The 18,175-nt window shown below is 34.1% G+C and overlaps 1 protein-coding gene across 2 annotated transcripts in view; it reads right to left on the minus strand.

Annotated features, from left to right (window-relative positions):
- Window positions 1–18,175, minus strand: part of LOC116463139 (syntaxin-binding protein 5) — a 185,724-nt gene that overhangs the window by 48,282 nt on the left and 119,267 nt on the right. For both annotated transcript variants that reach the window (XM_032146104.2, XM_032146103.2), the window contains exons 17-19: window positions 12,572–12,697; window positions 10,342–10,493; window positions 3,732–3,797 (exon numbers count right to left, since the gene is read on the minus strand). In XM_032146104.2, the coding sequence (XP_032001995.1) occupies window positions 3,732–3,797; window positions 10,342–10,493; window positions 12,572–12,697 (344 nt within the window). The remainder of the gene's footprint in view (window positions 1–3,731; window positions 3,798–10,341; window positions 10,494–12,571; window positions 12,698–18,175) is intronic.

Here is an 18,175-nt window from a genome sequence, read left to right on the forward strand (position 1 = left end):
TTTGATTCATTTTTGTATCTCTTTTGTGATCAGTGGAGTGTGTTACACGTAGAATTCTCTAAGTAAGTATTTGCTGAATTCATAAAGCTTTTCTGCCAGAGGCAAATACCTAGAATGTAATTGGAAGTAGATAAAAAGGTTTTCTTTCTCTGCTTTAAAAATATCCCAGTAAAAGCACTGAATCTTAATGAATCAGGTCAAAATTTGACACCACATATAACACTTCCCAATAAAATTGTACTTCCTTCCCTTGGTCAAGTGGTGAATGTCCTTGACAGCTTTTCTCTGACCGAGTAAAACCTGCCAGCATTGGCAGAACCATTACTTTTATAGTGGTCTTAGAAGGTCACTTTTTTAAAGTCCATGTTATTTTTGCTAAACATCATTTACAGATCCTCATAAATCTCACTTCAAAAAATATCGCACAGGTAACACCGAGCTCAGTAACATTTCCAGGAACATAAATAGGTACAGTTGTTTTTAATATAAATATAATTCTGAATGTAATTCTAAATAATGGTTGTATGTTATATATATTTTAAAGTATCACTATCATCTCTACAAAATAGCCACATGAATGTACAAAAATGTATTATTGATACTAGTTTTGATATCAAAGCAATAGCAGGATAACATATCTATACATAATAAAATTATAAAAATATTTGATATTTTCAAATACAAGAAGGCAACAGAGGCTGTAATGTAAATAAAACAAGGAGGTTTATTTTTCTTCTAACTAAAAATACTTACTACTGATTGTTATAACTTCAGTGACAGCTCATGCAAAAGCTCCAAAATAGTTTTCTGCTTATCCTATTTGAATATATTTACTAAATTTCTACAATGAAACACAGATAATATCTACAGCTTATTGTTTTTTCATGATTTCATTTGAATCATGACTGCACTTGAAGGCACCGTTTACACCATGGTATGGGTGGCCCTGGGTTTTTTTCAGCTTGAAATAACCTAACAATTTAAAAATTTATTTTAACATGACTTGTTTGTGTGTGTGTGTGCGTGTGTGTGTATGTATGTGTGTATATATATATATATATATTTGCATGCAGTACTAAAAAAATTCCAATATTACTAAATTGTTCAGTGAAGCAACATGAGTTCTTTGACATAAAGATCAAATGAAAGTCTTCCCCTTCATTTGTTCAGGATGCCTATGTTCAGTAGGCAGAATTAACTTTCTCTATTGGGGGACCACTGGTTTACGTAAAAATAAATGAAAAGGGCAAACTATACGCATTACATGGATTTTTCTCATGATGATTTCTGAAGATAGCTTTGATTTTAATTAACTAAACAGTTGAGATCACAAATCTTGATTATGAGATTTAAAAGGTTTTCAAAAGTTTCCCTTCATATATGAATTATTTTAAATGAACTTACTGGTTTTGATAAACGCATATGGCTACTTTATATTTCTATATTGGTCTTCCTCTTAATATTTATGAGAGACTCATTTTAACTCCCAACCCACTTTATACATTTCTTCTTTTCCCATAAATACCAACTTATTTTATATTAGCTATATCGGTTTTAATAATCTACAATGCATCACTTAACTATTTTACCTTTTTATATCACTCTCATTGTGGAAACTACTTGAGGCTTGTCATTTAATTACTAATTTTTATGTTTTTTAAAACATGATCCCCTTGTGGCTTTTTTGATTCACTTCAAATTCATCCCATCTGTTATTCTTTTTTGACCATCGCAAAGTGGTAGAATTTGCATGTGTTGGCCAGAGGGGTAATAATAAATTATTTCTTTATTTTCCTATTAGAATGTTAACAGGAATGAAGGTTAAAAAAAGTTACAAATATACAGAGTAAGACAACCCATAATAGACGGCAAAAATTACTATCAACAATTTTTACATGGACAAGTTGAGAAAGACACACACGAACTATAAAAATGCAGTGTCAAAATTACATATATTAACATAGTTTTCCAGAATCTCACTCTAGTTTCTACTGTAATGCTCTTACTAGTTGTGCATAACTGCTATCTCCTGCTATCTGAAACAACTATTCCCTATTAAAGTTTGACTTTTTGTAAAAAAACAGCATTTCCTGATATGTAGAAACTGACATAATGTCTCAGAGAATTCTTATGTTTTTCAGAGCATAATCAAAGACTAAACAAAGGTTTCTATATCTAATGATAAGAATACATGATTTATCAATGATTTTTTGAAGTCGCAATTTTTACTTTGCATTTCCAACATACTGAGATAGCAATGAAATATCTAGGGACATCATAATTTCTCTATTACTTTCCTTTTCACATGGACCAAAGAGCAAAATATATTTGAAAATGCTGAACCATGTCTGAGTTTCTCTGTTATTAGAATTTACAGGGTTTTTAACCTTTATTTACTTTTTATATTCATATGCTTAGATTTAAATATACACTTATCTACAAATATCACTTGTTTATTTCAAAGGGCTAGATGTATCCACTTTTTGAAAGTCTGGCCCAGGATAAAAAGGAATACTAATTTATTTGGGCTGAATCTTATTAAAACACATCTTCCATGGTATTTAATATATTTAAGTGTAATATATTACATGTTCCATGTCCAATTTGTTCACCCTGGCTTATATCCTTAACATATTGACAAATGCATTTACGTGGATTTTGGGGAAGACGAGAAGGACAGAACATTATTTTATGTAGTTAGAAGAAGAGTAAGAACTAAAAGATATTACAATTCTAAATTCCAAATTCAGAAATAAACAGTCCTAGGAGATAGAAAACAGTTCATGCTTCATATTATTCATTCAAACTTAATTCTACCAATGTTGTACCTAGCATAGGTACATTTTAACTTACAGAAATAATCGACTAGTTTAATATCAGGAAAATGCAATTGTAAAAGGCAAACATCATAAAAGCCTTTGCAGTCTTAGATATAATAAAATATTACACTAAAATGTGAGGGAGTAAAACAAAATACCCTTCTCAATATTTCCCTTTCTTACAATTGTTTCTGATGTAGCATACCAGCTATGGAAGGATCAAAACCTGTCTTAACAACAGTGTTACTTATGCTAAGAATGATCTTTTCACTAGAAAACTGGTGAATAATATTAACTTTCTGAAGGATTAGAAAAGGATCAATCCACCAAAATAAAATAAATTCAAGATCTTCTTAATTTTAAGGTCTCCAAAGATAATAAAAATAATACTCTTTTGAAATGTTAATATACACATAGGTCACATAAAGACCCATTTATAGATAAGAAATAAGAACTGTTTTAATACACCTATAAATATATCAGAAACTATTTTCATCATAAATAAAAATACAACTAGTCTATAATTATTCAAATTGTCTACACTCATAATTAGATTATAAGTGTTAAACATTTTTCATAACATTTAAAAGATTGTAGATAACTAAGACATTTGATCCAATGGCAAGGAGTAAAACATATTTTCTCTAAAAAAGGTGTAAATATAAGAAAGTCAAATAAACAATTACATGATTCTCAGCAGGTAAAGTTTTGGATTTTTATTTAGCACAAGCTACATTTCTTTCCACTTAATCAGAATTCAAAGAATGCAGTTAAGATTTTAAGACTAAATACATGACACAAAAGTTTTTGTAGATTTATTTTAAATGCATATCTATCAAAATGTACACTGGTATGCTATCTTGGATTTTGCAGAATCACAATTATTAATGAAATAAAAAAAAAACAAATTACCAGAAGTTGGAGATTTGCAGCGATCCTCTGGAACAACTGTCCCTTCACTAATATCACACAGACCGGCTACAAAACAAAAACAAAAAACAAATCAACCCATACATTTACATAAGTGCAGTTTTGTCTTTTATTTATAGTATACATTTAACTACTGTCCATTTAAAAGAACCCAATAAATTAACAGACTGTGGTACTGATACCAGGCTCATTGGGTTTGAGATAGAAACGTTTTATATTAAAATACCTCAAACTAATACAGCATTCATCAGTTAAAACAAATACAAATATAATCTATGATAAAATACAAAGTAAACAATTAATATGTTATAAATTTGGCTGGTGATTGAAGTTATAAAAACCCCTGCAAATTGTCTAAACATTATAAACAAACAAAAACACATCAAGAGTTTGAACTAGCTGAGCAAGGAGTCACATGTCCGAGCCTCAGAAGTCAGGTGTCACATCGATGAACAGGATGTGTATGTATCACTAGTATCTGCTTTTCTATTACTTTGGTAAAAGACATGATGTCAAATTTCCAACAGTCACTGAGAAAGCTTTCAAAGTAACATTTCCTGAGAACATGAGTACTGAATTTAGCTTCTAAGAAAAGTTTCCTATTTTGAGGCACATATTAGTTTTTTTCATTAGACAGTAAGTTCTTGAATGAGAATTATTTTTTTTGTTTGTTTTTTAAGATGGAGTTTCCCTCTGTCACCTAGGCTGGAGTGCAGTGGTGCAATCTCGGCTGACTGCAACCTGCACATCCTAGGTTCAAGTGATTCTCCTGTCTCGGCCTCCCAAGTAGCTGGGACTACAGGTGCGCCCCACCATGCCTGGCTAATTTTTTTGTATTTTTAGTAGGGATGGGGTTTCACCATGTTGGCCAGGTTGGTCTCGAATTCCTGACTTCCAGTGATCCACCCACCTAGGCCTCCCAAAGTGCTGGGATTACAGGTGTGAGCCACCATGCCCAGCCTGAGAATTAGTAGTTTTAAAAAAGATCTTCATCAAACTAATGGTCCTGGAAGAAAACCTGGTTTTTATAGTTCTAAGATGATAGATGTAATTATAGGTATGCATCTAATCTTTGATAAAATATTTGTTTATATACATGTACTCTTTATTGATAGAACACTAAGATAGAGGATCTCCAAACAGTAGTGATAACATACTCCAGTTTTATGATGTGACTAGTACTGAATAAAAATGGTCAAATTTGAAATTTTATCCCCTTGGTATTTCTGTCAACTGCTACTAAAGATTGTACTTAGGGGAAACCACTTTGAGGTTTGAGTTGAGGGTCCTTATGATATAATTACTGGACTTATTGACTAAAAAAGTTATTAAACTTATATGATATGGTTATTCTTAAAAAGGCTGAGGAAGAAACATTTAGGAGTTGAATTACAGAATGTGGATAGAGAGGATTTAGTTTAGATATTAAACAACTGTTAAATAAGCTAAAAATCCATTCAGTGCCTTCATCTCACTCAGGGTAAAAGTCAAAGTCCAACCCTACTTGGTTGGGTGATGTAGATGATCCTACAGTATACTGTATCCTGTTACCTCTCAGACTATCTGCTGCTTTCACTGACTTGCCCAGCACTGGTACTCTCTCATCTCCAGCCACACTGACTCTTCATTGTTCCCTGAACTCACCAGGTGTACTGCTTCAGAGCAAATTGTGCTTGTTCTCTTGCATGAAATGTTTTTTGTTCGATTGTTTTCCCAGACATCCTCATGGGTAATAGCTCTCTCACTTTCTTTAAACCTGAAATCATCTAGACACTCTATTTTTTAAAATTTAACACTCCATCATTGATATTTCAAATCCTCCTTCAATTACTTTTCCCCTCGGCACTATTAATGTAATCTACTGTATATTACTTATCTTCTTAAGTGTGTGTCTCTTCCAGTAGAACATGAGTTCTGTGACGGTAGAGAATTTTGTCTGTTTTGCTGCCTATAATGATGCATAGCACATGGTAGCCTCAACATCTGTTGAATGGTTGAGTGAATACATGTGAAATAATTTCATAGCATGTAACCTAATCCATCCCCTCTGTTACTGACAGAATCCCTTCAACAAATATTCCTAGCAATACAGCTACCTAGGCTCTGTTCAAACCTATCTCACTCAACCCAATTAGCTAAGTGGTCTTAAGTGACATTTACTGAGTATTTACTATGTGCCAGACATGGTTTTAAGTGCTTAATTCATTTAACCCTAACAGCAGCAAATGAAGTAGATAGTATTATTCTCATTTTACAGAAGAAGAAACTGAGGCACTGAGTGTTGTAGGCATTTTATACAGGAACGAAAACCTAATTACTTATAGAAATGGTCCACTTAATTGCCACTCTTAGAGTTTTTTTTTTTTTTACTGGTAGAAAAGCTCTGCATGCTTTAGGACAAAATCTGCTTTTTATAATACCCTGATTTTAAAATGAGAAGAAAACACAACATAAACATAGAACTGTAATTTTAACTGTTCTAAACTTCTCACATTAATATATTCAGCAGTTCTGCCACATTACCGGCACATACGAAGTTGTGATAAACAATAACAAAACAACCACCTGAAAGCCAGCAATGTTCACTCACATGATTAGGTATGCCACATGTGTCCTCTCACTTAATAATCACACCAACTTTATGAGGGAGTCACCATCTTCATTTTATAAATGAGGACATTGAGCTTCAAAGAAATATCCTTTCTAGTATCACAAACTTATAAAACAGAGATTTAAACTTAGGTGTGCTTAAACAAAATCTCCAATTATGTTTCACTCTGTTTTCTGTTCTATATGTAAACAATCAATCTTTATAACCTAAGCTCAGGACTCAACATGTATTGCTGATAAATCTCATTTCTTTGGTTTAAATTTACTGTTTCTACCTATAAATTATCTTTTTAAGTTGTTACTCTGCCATCAAATGCAATACCTACCTCCCCCTTTTAAATAGTGACCATTCTTATAAGCATGTCTTCTCTTTCAAAAGTCCAGACAGGAAGCTACATTTACTATTTAAAATATTCAACAAAACATAATCCTATGTTATTCAACACAATATATCCATTAACTGGGGCACACTACATCAAGGTAATTAGACTACACATTAATCCAGTACCATGGTTTAATTGAGAGGGCTGGTAAATGTTTTCTGTAAAGATCCAAGTAATAAATAGTTCAGGCTTTTTCAGCCAAAACCAAATATTCAGCTGTTCTGTTGCAGCACAAAAGCAGCTATAGACAACACATAACAAATAAACATGGTATTTTTCCAATAAAACTGTATTTACAAAATCAGGCACTAGGCTGGTTTTGGCCTACAGACAATAGTTTGTTGACTCTTGGTTTAATTAGTCTTTCCATCATTAAACTGAACTAGGTATTTAGGTCACTTCTACCTGTCTGGTTCACAAAAATATCGTAAAAGTAATTATCAATACCTCATTAACTTCAGGCAACATTATGTCAACAGACTGCCATAAGTCATCAATGTAGCTACCAGATTAAAAAAGTAAAACTGATTTTGCTACAACTTACTTTTAGTGAACTTCCGCTGACTTCTATTGATCATTTCTATTTTCTATATGCACATAGCAACTCATTCTAGAATTCTGACTAATTAGTGCTTCAAATCAACTGAAATGTAAAATGTTTGACCTTCACCAACTGGGGATCCCTTTTAAATTCACCAATTATCTTGATATTCTTTTCATTATTGCTTGGTCTGCCTCATTTACATAAAGGACCTTAGGATTTAGTTTCTCTTTATTATTATAATAGCTTTCATAGTTTCCAGAGAGAAAAATGATTCTTCTTAATGTAGCACTCAAAGTTACTTAGTTCTGCTTTCTACTAATATACACAGAATCATTAGTATATTTAATATACACACAATCATTAGTAGTTTTATCATTCTACTGAATGATAAAATGAGCAGCAAAACTATATATATATATTATCCTACAGTTCATTTTTAGTAGAATCAGATTTTTAGCAGTATATGGGTAGCTGAAATACTTCATTACTGTTTGTCCTTGTGACAGTTTTAGAATTTTTACTATGAAAACACAGCCTATATTTTACTCAATAATGCAACTGTATTGTAATACAGCTATGACACATTTAAACTTAGCCTAAACAGTTTTGTCTTAAAATTCATGTGAACTACATTCTTTATAAAAATATATCAGAATCTATTTGTAGCAAAACAAAAAAATTTCTCCAAACTGTTCTTTTAAAAAAGCCTGAAGAACAATTTGATGATATTTGGTCTACACCTAAGAACATGTTATAAAATATATGTGTTAGGAAGAATATTATTTTTTACATCATGACAAAGAATTTTTATACCAATCATTCTATATTTAATTTTATTTCAAATATTTATAAATTTGGGGGGATTAGAGTCAGAAATATTCTTAAGATGTTATTTTAAAACATACTTTAATATAATTTTAATTTTCATTTAAAACACAACCCTAAATATTGACAAAGTGAGACATAACAATGGGTAAATATCTTAAACTAATAAAGAAAAACTCAAATAGTTCTCCTGTGCCTAAATAGCTAATTCTTCAATAACAAAATAAAGCAAATAATAATATAAATAATATGTATTATGAGGTTTACTGGAGAATAATGTAGGATGCGATGAAATTTTAAAAAGTATTTTTAAAATTAGATGGTAAAAATCAGTCTCTATTTTTAGATAAATCTAGGCATTTAATTTCTAGCAATTTTACATAAGCTAGTATAAGGTATAATGGAGAAAAGAGGTTAATTTTATGGATAGTGAAATTTTTACCACATTTGTAAAATAAACTAAAGGTTTTATCTTCAAAAAATATTTCTTCTCTATCATGATAATTTTCTAACATTCTAGCATTAAATATTAGTATCTTGCCTTTATAAAGAAATAGAACTGGGGCACAAGTACTTAAATAGCTGTTTTCATATACATGTCATGAGATGAATCTAAGTAATGAGTACAGTGCTTTAGACACAGAATGTTTTAATAAGCTCTTTTAAAAATGAACACAAAAACTCCCAATGATTTTACAAAGAACAAACATGCCAAGGCATAAATGACTTACTTAAAAGAGAAGAACGTAGTTTTTTCATAGATTCAGAATATAAGCTAGAAAGGCCGCACATGCAAGAAGTCACAATCAGCACACCTTAGTGAAGCAATGAAAAGCGGAAGAAGTAAAAGGAGACAAAAATACTAGAATGGTATGGTTGGGACAACAATCTCTGCTGAAGATACTACATGACAAAATGATCATATTCAAACAAAAATGGAAAAACAAAACTTTGAAAAGAAAAATTCAATCATCAAGCCAAAGTAATAGAAAGGTCTATATCCCCTCATTTTTTTCCCCCATGAATTGTAAAATTTGCAGTATTAGTTAATAATGTACCAAACACAACAGAAAAATGATTTGCAGAATGAATTTTAATTCAGAGGGGACTGAGTTAGGAAGTAAAGACCAGAGCTTCCCAAACGGTGTTTCAATACACACTGGGTATTCTGCGAATGAGTTAAGCATGCCCCAAATAGGTTGCCCTCAATCTCTGGTCCAGCTGGGCAGGACAGGCCCTGGGGAAACTGGATCCTGCAGGCCAGTTACAACTGAAGTCTCATTAGTGTACCCTGTGTGCCATATATCAAATGCCATCTTTTTGTGTGTGTCATGAAATAAAAAAAAGGGCAAGAAGTACTGGCTAAGTATACATGTGTACCTTGAAGTATTATGGTAGAACATTTAAAATTAAGACTAATTACCTAGCAAACATAAAAGAACTCTATAAACAGAATTCTCAATGAGTGTGGGCTTACATTTAATCAAAGCTATCTGAGAATGGTATATTTTCAAAGAAATAAAATTTACTTTTGCATTTTCCTTTTTTTCTCACATGGGAATGATTCCTTTGAATTAAATGGTTTAAACAATAAATCACTGGTCTCACAAAAACCAAACAATGAAAAGGAGCAAAAACTTAGAAAGTAACTTTTTTTATATAATAATTATACAAATATTCCTGTCATTATATTTTAGCTGAAAAGTTTGATCCTGTGGTTCTTTCTCAATGTGCAATAAAATCCTAGAATATTAAAAAGAAAAGCAGGCTGGGTGTGGTGCCTCACGCCTGTAATCCCAGTACTTTGGGAGGCTGAGGCAGGTGATTGCTTGAGTCCAGGTGTTTGACACCAGCCTGGGCAACATGACAAAACTCCATCTGTACAAAAAATACAAAAAATCAGCTGAGTGTGGTGGCATGTGCCTATGGTCCCAGCTACTCAGAGGGCTCAGGTGGGAGGATCACCTGAGCCCAAGAGGTCAAGGCTGCAGTGAAGGCACTACTGCACACCAGTCTGGGTGACAGAGTGAGACCCTGTCTCAAAAAAAAAAAAAGCAAAACCACAACTATAGAAAACAAAAATAAGACTCACACCTTTTGCTAGTTTTTGGCAGTTTATATATACAGACTAAATCAGGCAAGCTATTTACCTAAATATAATACTTATATTCACAAAAGTAAGCCAGCATTTATAGAAATCCTAAAGCTCAGGATTTTCTTTTCTTTTTACCTCCTGAAGGCTGTCGAGATTTACGAGGAGATCGGGGTTCTCTCCGATAAGGATCATTAGAGCCATATAATTCAATAGTGCCCAGGTTGAGCAGCACTGCTTTCTGGAGGTAGTCAACCATAGCAATGCCATTGCAATTGCCAAAAACCACCCTGGGAATAGGAAAATAACAAACATTTTAGCAGAAACAAATAATTCCAAGAAAATGTACTACAGTCTATAAGGCTGAAGAAAGCAGCATGGTGGGTCTTTCAGAAAATTCTTTGAAACAAAAGACAACTATAGGAACTGAAATACAGGTTACATATGCCTACTCATGGAACTGTTTAGATCTTCTGCAGACATTATTTAATATCACTAAATCAATCAACTGTATTACTTATAAAAATATTTGGCATAGGAGTTGAAACTTGATCAGAGATATAAATCTCTCAGATCTTGCAATGCAACATCTATTTTTCTACGTTGGGGGCATTTTGAGCTCTTCATGGGTGGGAGACATTCCCTTCTATTAGGCAAGTAGGAGATTATACTTTGGGGTAAGTTTTGGTAATCACTCAAGTCAAGAATAAAAAGTAGAAAGCATACATCTTGGAGGCCCTTTGGGGTGTTCTAAATACCTTCTCAATTATGAGTCAGGAACTATAAACCAATCGATTATGAATCAAGGAAATTTATTCTTTTAAGATCTTTTAAGCCAGGAATGGAAAACTGACACGTATAGAGAGCTATACAACTAAGTAAAAGAGGACACGTAAGCACCATGGTTACTTAAGATTGTATGGCACATCTAATGAGGAAAAGCTTCAACTCAGTTCCAGCTGAAGCTGCCATGCAGAAACATGGACACAGCCACATACATAATCAGATTTTTAAGTTGGAGCTCTAAGTATGGATTTATATAGTCTTGGTAACTAATTAAAATTCTAAAAATACACAGAAAGGGCCAAACAAAATACAACTGTAAGCCTAGTGAGGTCTGTAATAGATTGATTTGCAACTTCCTTTGAAACTTCCTACTGGTTCTTTTTCTCATTTCCTACGTTTTCTTTACGGTTGTGGAAAATAAATATTTAAAAGAAGAAAGTTTGTGCTCTTACATTGTGTGGCAGCAAATAAAAGATATGAAAGAAGACTATCTCAGACTGTAGCCAGTGTTAGTTTGATGTACAGTTGTCTCTTGGTTTCTTCAGAAGCTTGGTTCCAGGACCCCCCCAGATACTAAAATCTGCGGATGTTCAAGTCCTCAATACAAAATGGCATAAAATTTGCATGTAACCAATGTACAGTCTCCCATATACTTTAAATCATCTTGAGATTATTTAATTATACCTAATACAATGGAAATGCTATATAAATAGTTTTCATATTGTATTAAAAAATTTTTTTTAATTGTTGTATTTTTTTGGTTATATTTTCTGAATATTTTTCATCTGCAGTTCGTTGAATCCATGGATAGAATAGGTGGATACAGAGGGCTAACTGTACAGCTGCAAGAGACAGAGTAGGTGGTGGGAGCTACCAGCAAGAAAAAAAATGAATGAGTCCCTAGGGCTAGCATCAAGCAAGGAGACAATGAACTACACATGATAAATAGCTCTGGGACTGAACAGTTAGGAAGCAGTTTCTTACACTGCAGTGTTGATTTCTGAAACAAGAAAATAACAAATGCTTTATAAGTCTATCATATTGTAATAAAAATATGTATAATTAACACTATATGGCTGAAGGCACGAATTGATAAATAAAACAAGTATACTATAGTATAGATGAATATTAATTATTGTCATGCTTTTACAATTTATACAAGTTAATTGGAAGTAGAAAGAAAAATTACACAACTACACTTCAACATTTACAAAAATCAGTTTCATAACACAGTTTTCTGGATTCATATTGTTAGATTTCCATTATAGTAATTATTAATAAGAAAATTATTTCTGGGAGTATATTTAGGAGAGGATATACTGACTTTAAAACTTCACCACAAATAATTTATTGGTCCATGACGCATTTAACTTTACATCAGGAAATAGTGCATGCATACCCAAAGTAAGTTATTCAGAATAAAATTATGTTCCAAATAAACAGTGAATTTGGTCTGAAATTAAAGTTATAGAATGCCTTTTTAGGTGACGATATAACAAAGACCATCCTTTCTATTTTTAGAAACAAAATGACATATGGAATACTATGAAGAGACTTAGAAAAAAACATAAGTTATACTTACAGTCCATAGGAAGAATTGACTGCCAGGCTGGTTATTTGTTGTGGTGGTTCTCCACCCACCCAAACCAACTGAATAACTAGTTCTGTCTGATAACCTGGAGACTGTTTAAGTGGTGAGTTTTTAACCCTAAAATAAAAGAAAACATGGTATCTTTAAACCATTTTCAACTATTGGCCTATATGATTATAAATAACTTTTTATATGAAACGATACTAGATACTTAAATATATAAAAATCAGAATCCTGTTATCTAGAAGCATTTAACCTAGTTGGAGGGAGGGACTAAGTACGTAATTAACAAAAATAACTCATATGCAAACTCTACATGTAAAGTGGGGGAGGACAACAGGAGTGAAGAAAAAGAAGAGAAAATAAGAAGTGAGGAGGAAGAAGAGGGAGAAAGGAAAGAAGGCAGGGAGGGCTGGGGAGAAAGATGAAGAGAAGCGGCAGTCCAGGGATTAAGAGGAGAAAAAAAAATCAAGTTAGAAAAAAATGTAAGTCAGAAAAGCAGGTTAGAAACGGCTGGGCGCAGTGGCTCACGCCTGTAATCCCAGCACTTTGGGAAGCCGAGAAGGGCGGATCACCTGAGGTCAGGAGTTCAAGACCATCCTGGTCAACATGGTGAAACTCTGTCTCTACCAAAAATACAAAAATTAGCCTGGTGTGGTGGCATGCGTCTGTAGTCCCAACTACTCTGGAGGCTGAGGCAGGAGAATCGCTTGAACCCGGGAGGCAGAAGTTGCAGTGAGCCCAGATCGCGCCATTGCACTCCAGCCTGGGCAACAACAGCGAAACTCTGTCTCAAAAAACAAACAAACAAACAAACAAACAAAAACTTAAAAACATGAAGTAACAAAACGAAAACTGTCCAAAAACAAGTTAAAAAAATGAGTTAAAACAAATATGAGCAATTGATCTGTGTGTGTGTGTGTGTGCCTACTTTGACTATAAAACAAATCTATCTTGACTTTGAGGTGACAGTATTTTTGATCACAGAGACTCTTTTTTAATAATTGCTGGATAATGCTACAAAAAATGCTCTTGCAGAACACACTCAGACAGAAAACCCATGTTCAAAGATTGGTAAGTGTTAAGTTTGGCCACAGTGGTAGGAGTGTGTAGTAAAAGTGAGAAGACAGCAAGACAGGCCAGGGCCAGACTTTAGAGGGTCTTCAGGTCCTGTCCACAAAGGTTTGATGTTGGTAGAAAGAACTCTCAGCAAGCTGGACTTTAAGTACTGATTCTGTTACTCGCCAGCTGTCTTTTCACCTAGAAAGTGGGACTATTACTACCTAGTCACAATGTGAGGAAATTGTGACTGCCTATGAAAACTACTTTGTAGATGGTCAAATTAGACAAAGGTAATTTATTTTCATTATTAAAGAATTAAGACAGGCCAGGTGCAGTGGCTCACACCTATAATCAGAGCACTTTGGGAGGCCAAGGTGGGCAGATCATTTAAGGTCAAGAGTTCGAGACTAGCCTGGCCAACATGGCGAAACCCCGTCTCTACTAAAAATACAAAAATTACCCGGGTGTGGTGGCAAGCGCCTGTAATCCCAGCTACTCGGGAGGCTGAGGCAGGAGAATCGCCTGAACCTGGGAAGCGGAGGTTGCAGTGGGCTGAGATGGCACCACTGCACTCCAGCCTGGGCGACAGAGTGAGATCTCCGTCTCAAAAAAAAAAAAAAGAAGAAGAATTAAAAGCCAGTGAAGGTTGATAAGAAATATTTGGGGAAGATTAATTTGGTGAACATAGGTAAGACGAAGTAGAACAGGGACACCAGTTGGGAAGTTCATGTGATTCTGATGTGAAACAAGAAAAAGGGAGATTGAAACACATTAATGGAGTAAGCATAGACAAGGCTTTACATTTCAGGAAGGCAGAAACCTTGCAGCTATTAATACTTTTAACACTGGCACAAAAGAGGTACTCAATATTTACTGTATGAATTGAAGGTTGAGTAGAGGCAGGGTAGAGGAAGAAAAGAAGACACAGTGAACGTACAATCATAGAAGGAAGGGAGGGAGGGAGGGATAAAGAGGTAGTTTTAGGAGACTATGGGGTTAAGTTTGAGATGATGGTAGAGAACTACAAGTGAAACTAATCAGCAGGTAGTCAAATCTATTCCCAAACCTCATGAATAGTTAAGTCCATGCTGAACTAAACTTGTCATTAGGATTTTAGAAAGGAAGAGTTAAAGAGGGGTTTAAAAGAGTGTGAGACCTTCTGAAACAATACCTGCTATACTTGTACCAGAAAACTTCAAGTGTACTTGAAAGACATTTTTTTTTAAAAAAATGTGAACCATTTTAGTGTGTGACTGCTTTTATTGTAAAAAACTCTACTATGACTTTAAGTTAAAAACAGTTTTGATTGTACAACTCTTTGCCTAGTAATTGCTGTAGCAAAACATATGCAAAGCCTCGTTACTTCAGCAATTCTTAAGGCTTCTGCCTTGAAATGACAGTGTGTGAAAGAACAGCAGGAAGACTACTCAATGTTGAATTTCCTGCCACCAAACTCAGAGGTAAGAACCCTTCTGAATCATTTAGTTAGTACTTCTAATGAGGAAGACCATGGCACCTCATGTTTTGATGACATACATGCTAGGAAACAGCAAAAGTTGTTCAGACTTCAGGGTAAATGTGAATCACTGAGGGCACTGCTTATACGAATTGATCTATAGTTCACTTCTGGCTGGTCAAGGTTTGCAAGGCAATGCATTCAGAACTCCACACTGGCTGATGCAAAATTTCTGAATTATTCTCAGGGAAATACCCACTAAGCAGCTACAGCTCTCCATCTCAAGCGATAGAGTAACAACTGAGGCATTTCATTTCTTCCCAGAGTCAGCCTTGACACAGGAGTAGACTGAAGGGTCTGAGTGGTCTATCTTCTCTATGAATTAGGTATAGAAGGTAAGGGTCAAGGAAGTTTCCTCTCTCCCTCTGGCATATTAAATGTTCACAACAAATTCTCAAGAGCAGAACCAGGCATTCCAGGGATAATTTTAGAAGTGCATATATGGGCACATTTAAGATTTAAGTGACCAGGACACACAGAACTCATGGATTTCTTATTTTAGTTAGTATAAGGAAACAAAAAACGTTCTTAAGTAAAAATAAAAAAGCAGCCAAACATGATGCAAAATGGTAAAGCATGAGAAACCTAAGCCAAGAAATGAAAGCAGGTAAGTTACATTTTAAAAATATGAAATGGGAAGAGGGTGTTATGCTTTATTCTAAATGGTTATGGTATCATTTTAATTTTTTTAATATATTCAAGTTAATTTGTTTACTTTTTAAGGAAAAAGTTTTATAAAGAGCTCCATAATTTGTACAAATGTATTTTAAATGTTAAAGTGACGTGTAGAGCCTCACGGTTTCAAAATGATTGCGCAAGTACCTTGCAAAAGGACAATAAAAATAATTCAAAAACATAAAATTTCATTGCTAAAAGAAACAAGTCAAACAGCTGCCTTTTCTTTTTTACCTCTTTTTTTAAGAGACAGAATCTCACTCTGTCACCCTGGCTGGAGTGCAGCTATGATCATAGCTCACTGTGACCTTGAACTCCTGGGCTCAGGCAATCCTCCCACTTCAGCCTACAGGTGATGTCGCCATGTCTGGCTAATTTTTTAAAAAGCCTTATTATAGAGATGGTGTCTTACTATGTTATCCAGACTGGTCTTGAACTCCTGGTCTCAATCAATCCCCTTCCTTGGTCTTAAACAGCTGCTTTTAAAATGTTTCTTCAAATAAACCAATTGTGTACAAAGGCATTTTATATGAAAAAAGCCTCAATATTAATTATATTTTAACATCAATTTTTGTTATACTTCTTACTTTAAGAAACTGGCCTCTAGGACTGTGGACTAAAACAATGTGAAGTTAATAAATATCTGCATTTATGTGAAGACTATTAAAGGAAAAAAATGAGGTATAAGTTGTTTGTGATTTTTAAAAAATTACTAATATATAGATTTTAGACAAAAATGTCCAAAACTTGTACTTTATGTCTTTCACTAGCTTATACAATATTCTACTAAAAGATTAGTTATCTCTCTCATGACTGTCTCCAAAAATTGGTCCTTTAGTAAGGTAATACTAGAGAATTATTATTACTAAATTAATTTTAAGATAATCACTTTAGAAAAGGAAATAGTTATCATGCAGTCCCTATGTTTACAATCTTCCCATGCGTTCTTGTTCTTGGGTTTTCTCTAAAATCCAGAAAAAGGATCAAAATAACCATAACTGTACCAATAGAGCCATTACTTTATGATATTTTTTACTATGATTTGTTTATATTTCTAATTTTAAAAATCAATACTTAAAATTTTAAGTAATGTTGTAATTTAAATGTATAACTTGATGTAACAATATATAACATTATCTATTAAAGTTAGAATTTGTATTTATGTGACCAGCCAAACCACCCCCCACCACTGCCAAAAACAAAAATCAGGCATGTGTGCACACGCGCGCGTGCGCGCACACACACACACACACACACACATATAAACACACACTCAAATTAGCAGGACTGCTTCTCCACATCTGTTGTATTTTCTTGAGTGTCAGTGGAACTCCTGGGCTTCTCTCTACCCTCTAACTCTATCCCAGGAATGGTACAGTCCCTATGTAGCTGGTAAATACGGAAATAATTAATGTAGCCCTCTCATTTTCCTCTCAACCTGTGTTCATTTGGGAGCAAGTCTGCCCAGGGATGCATTTTCTTTTCTGCTGCTGCAAAGACAGTGTTCTTAATACTGCCATGACCGGGAGGATAAGGCTATCTCTGTATACAGGTCAGTCAGTACCAGGAAACCTACCTGGCTCTTGTGCTAGTTGGCATCTTTACCTTTAACAATAATTAAGGTGATATTTTTAGTCACCATCTGAAATTATTTTATTTCTTAATGTGTTAAGAATACAGATGGGGGCCAGACACAGTGGCTAACATCTGTAATCCCAGCACTTTCGGAGGCCGAGGCAGGCAGATTGCCTCCAAGTTTGAGATCAGCCTGGGTAACATGCCGAAAACCCATCTCTGTAAAAAAATACAAAATTAGCTGGGCATGGTGGTGTGCGCTTGTAGTCCCAGCTACATGGGAAGCTGAGTTGGGAGGACTGATTGAGCCCAGGAGGTCGTGGCTGCAGTGAGCTGTGATCACGCCACTGTACTCCAGCATGGGCAACAGAGCGAGACCCTGTCTCTTTAAAAAAAAAAAAAAAAAAAAAAAAGAATCCAGATAGGTAAAGAGAAGTATAATTACTGGGCTCCTTCATAGATTCTAGTAAGCAATTACAGGTGACAGGACTCTGGCTGAATCTCCTATGTGTGTCTTTAAAGTCTGAACTGCTTCAAAGTTCCATCCATTTCATAAAACATACTGACAGGGCAGTTTACCTCTATCCGACACCAAATGCTACTTCCAAAAAGAACTGTCCTTTAAAACATCAACAGTCTCAAGATAAAATGAATTTATAAAGTTTTATTATACATGAGGTTAGTTGTTATAAAGTTTTATTATACATGAGGTTAGTGTACAAAAAACCAAAATAGAAGAAAAATTATTAAAGTAACTCAAAACAATG

Source organism: Hylobates moloch, unplaced genomic scaffold, assembly GCF_009828535.3.
Source record: "Hylobates moloch isolate HMO894 unplaced genomic scaffold, HMol_V3 SCAFFOLD_26, whole genome shotgun sequence".
Classification (NCBI taxonomy): Eukaryota; Metazoa; Chordata; class Mammalia; order Primates; family Hylobatidae; genus Hylobates; species Hylobates moloch.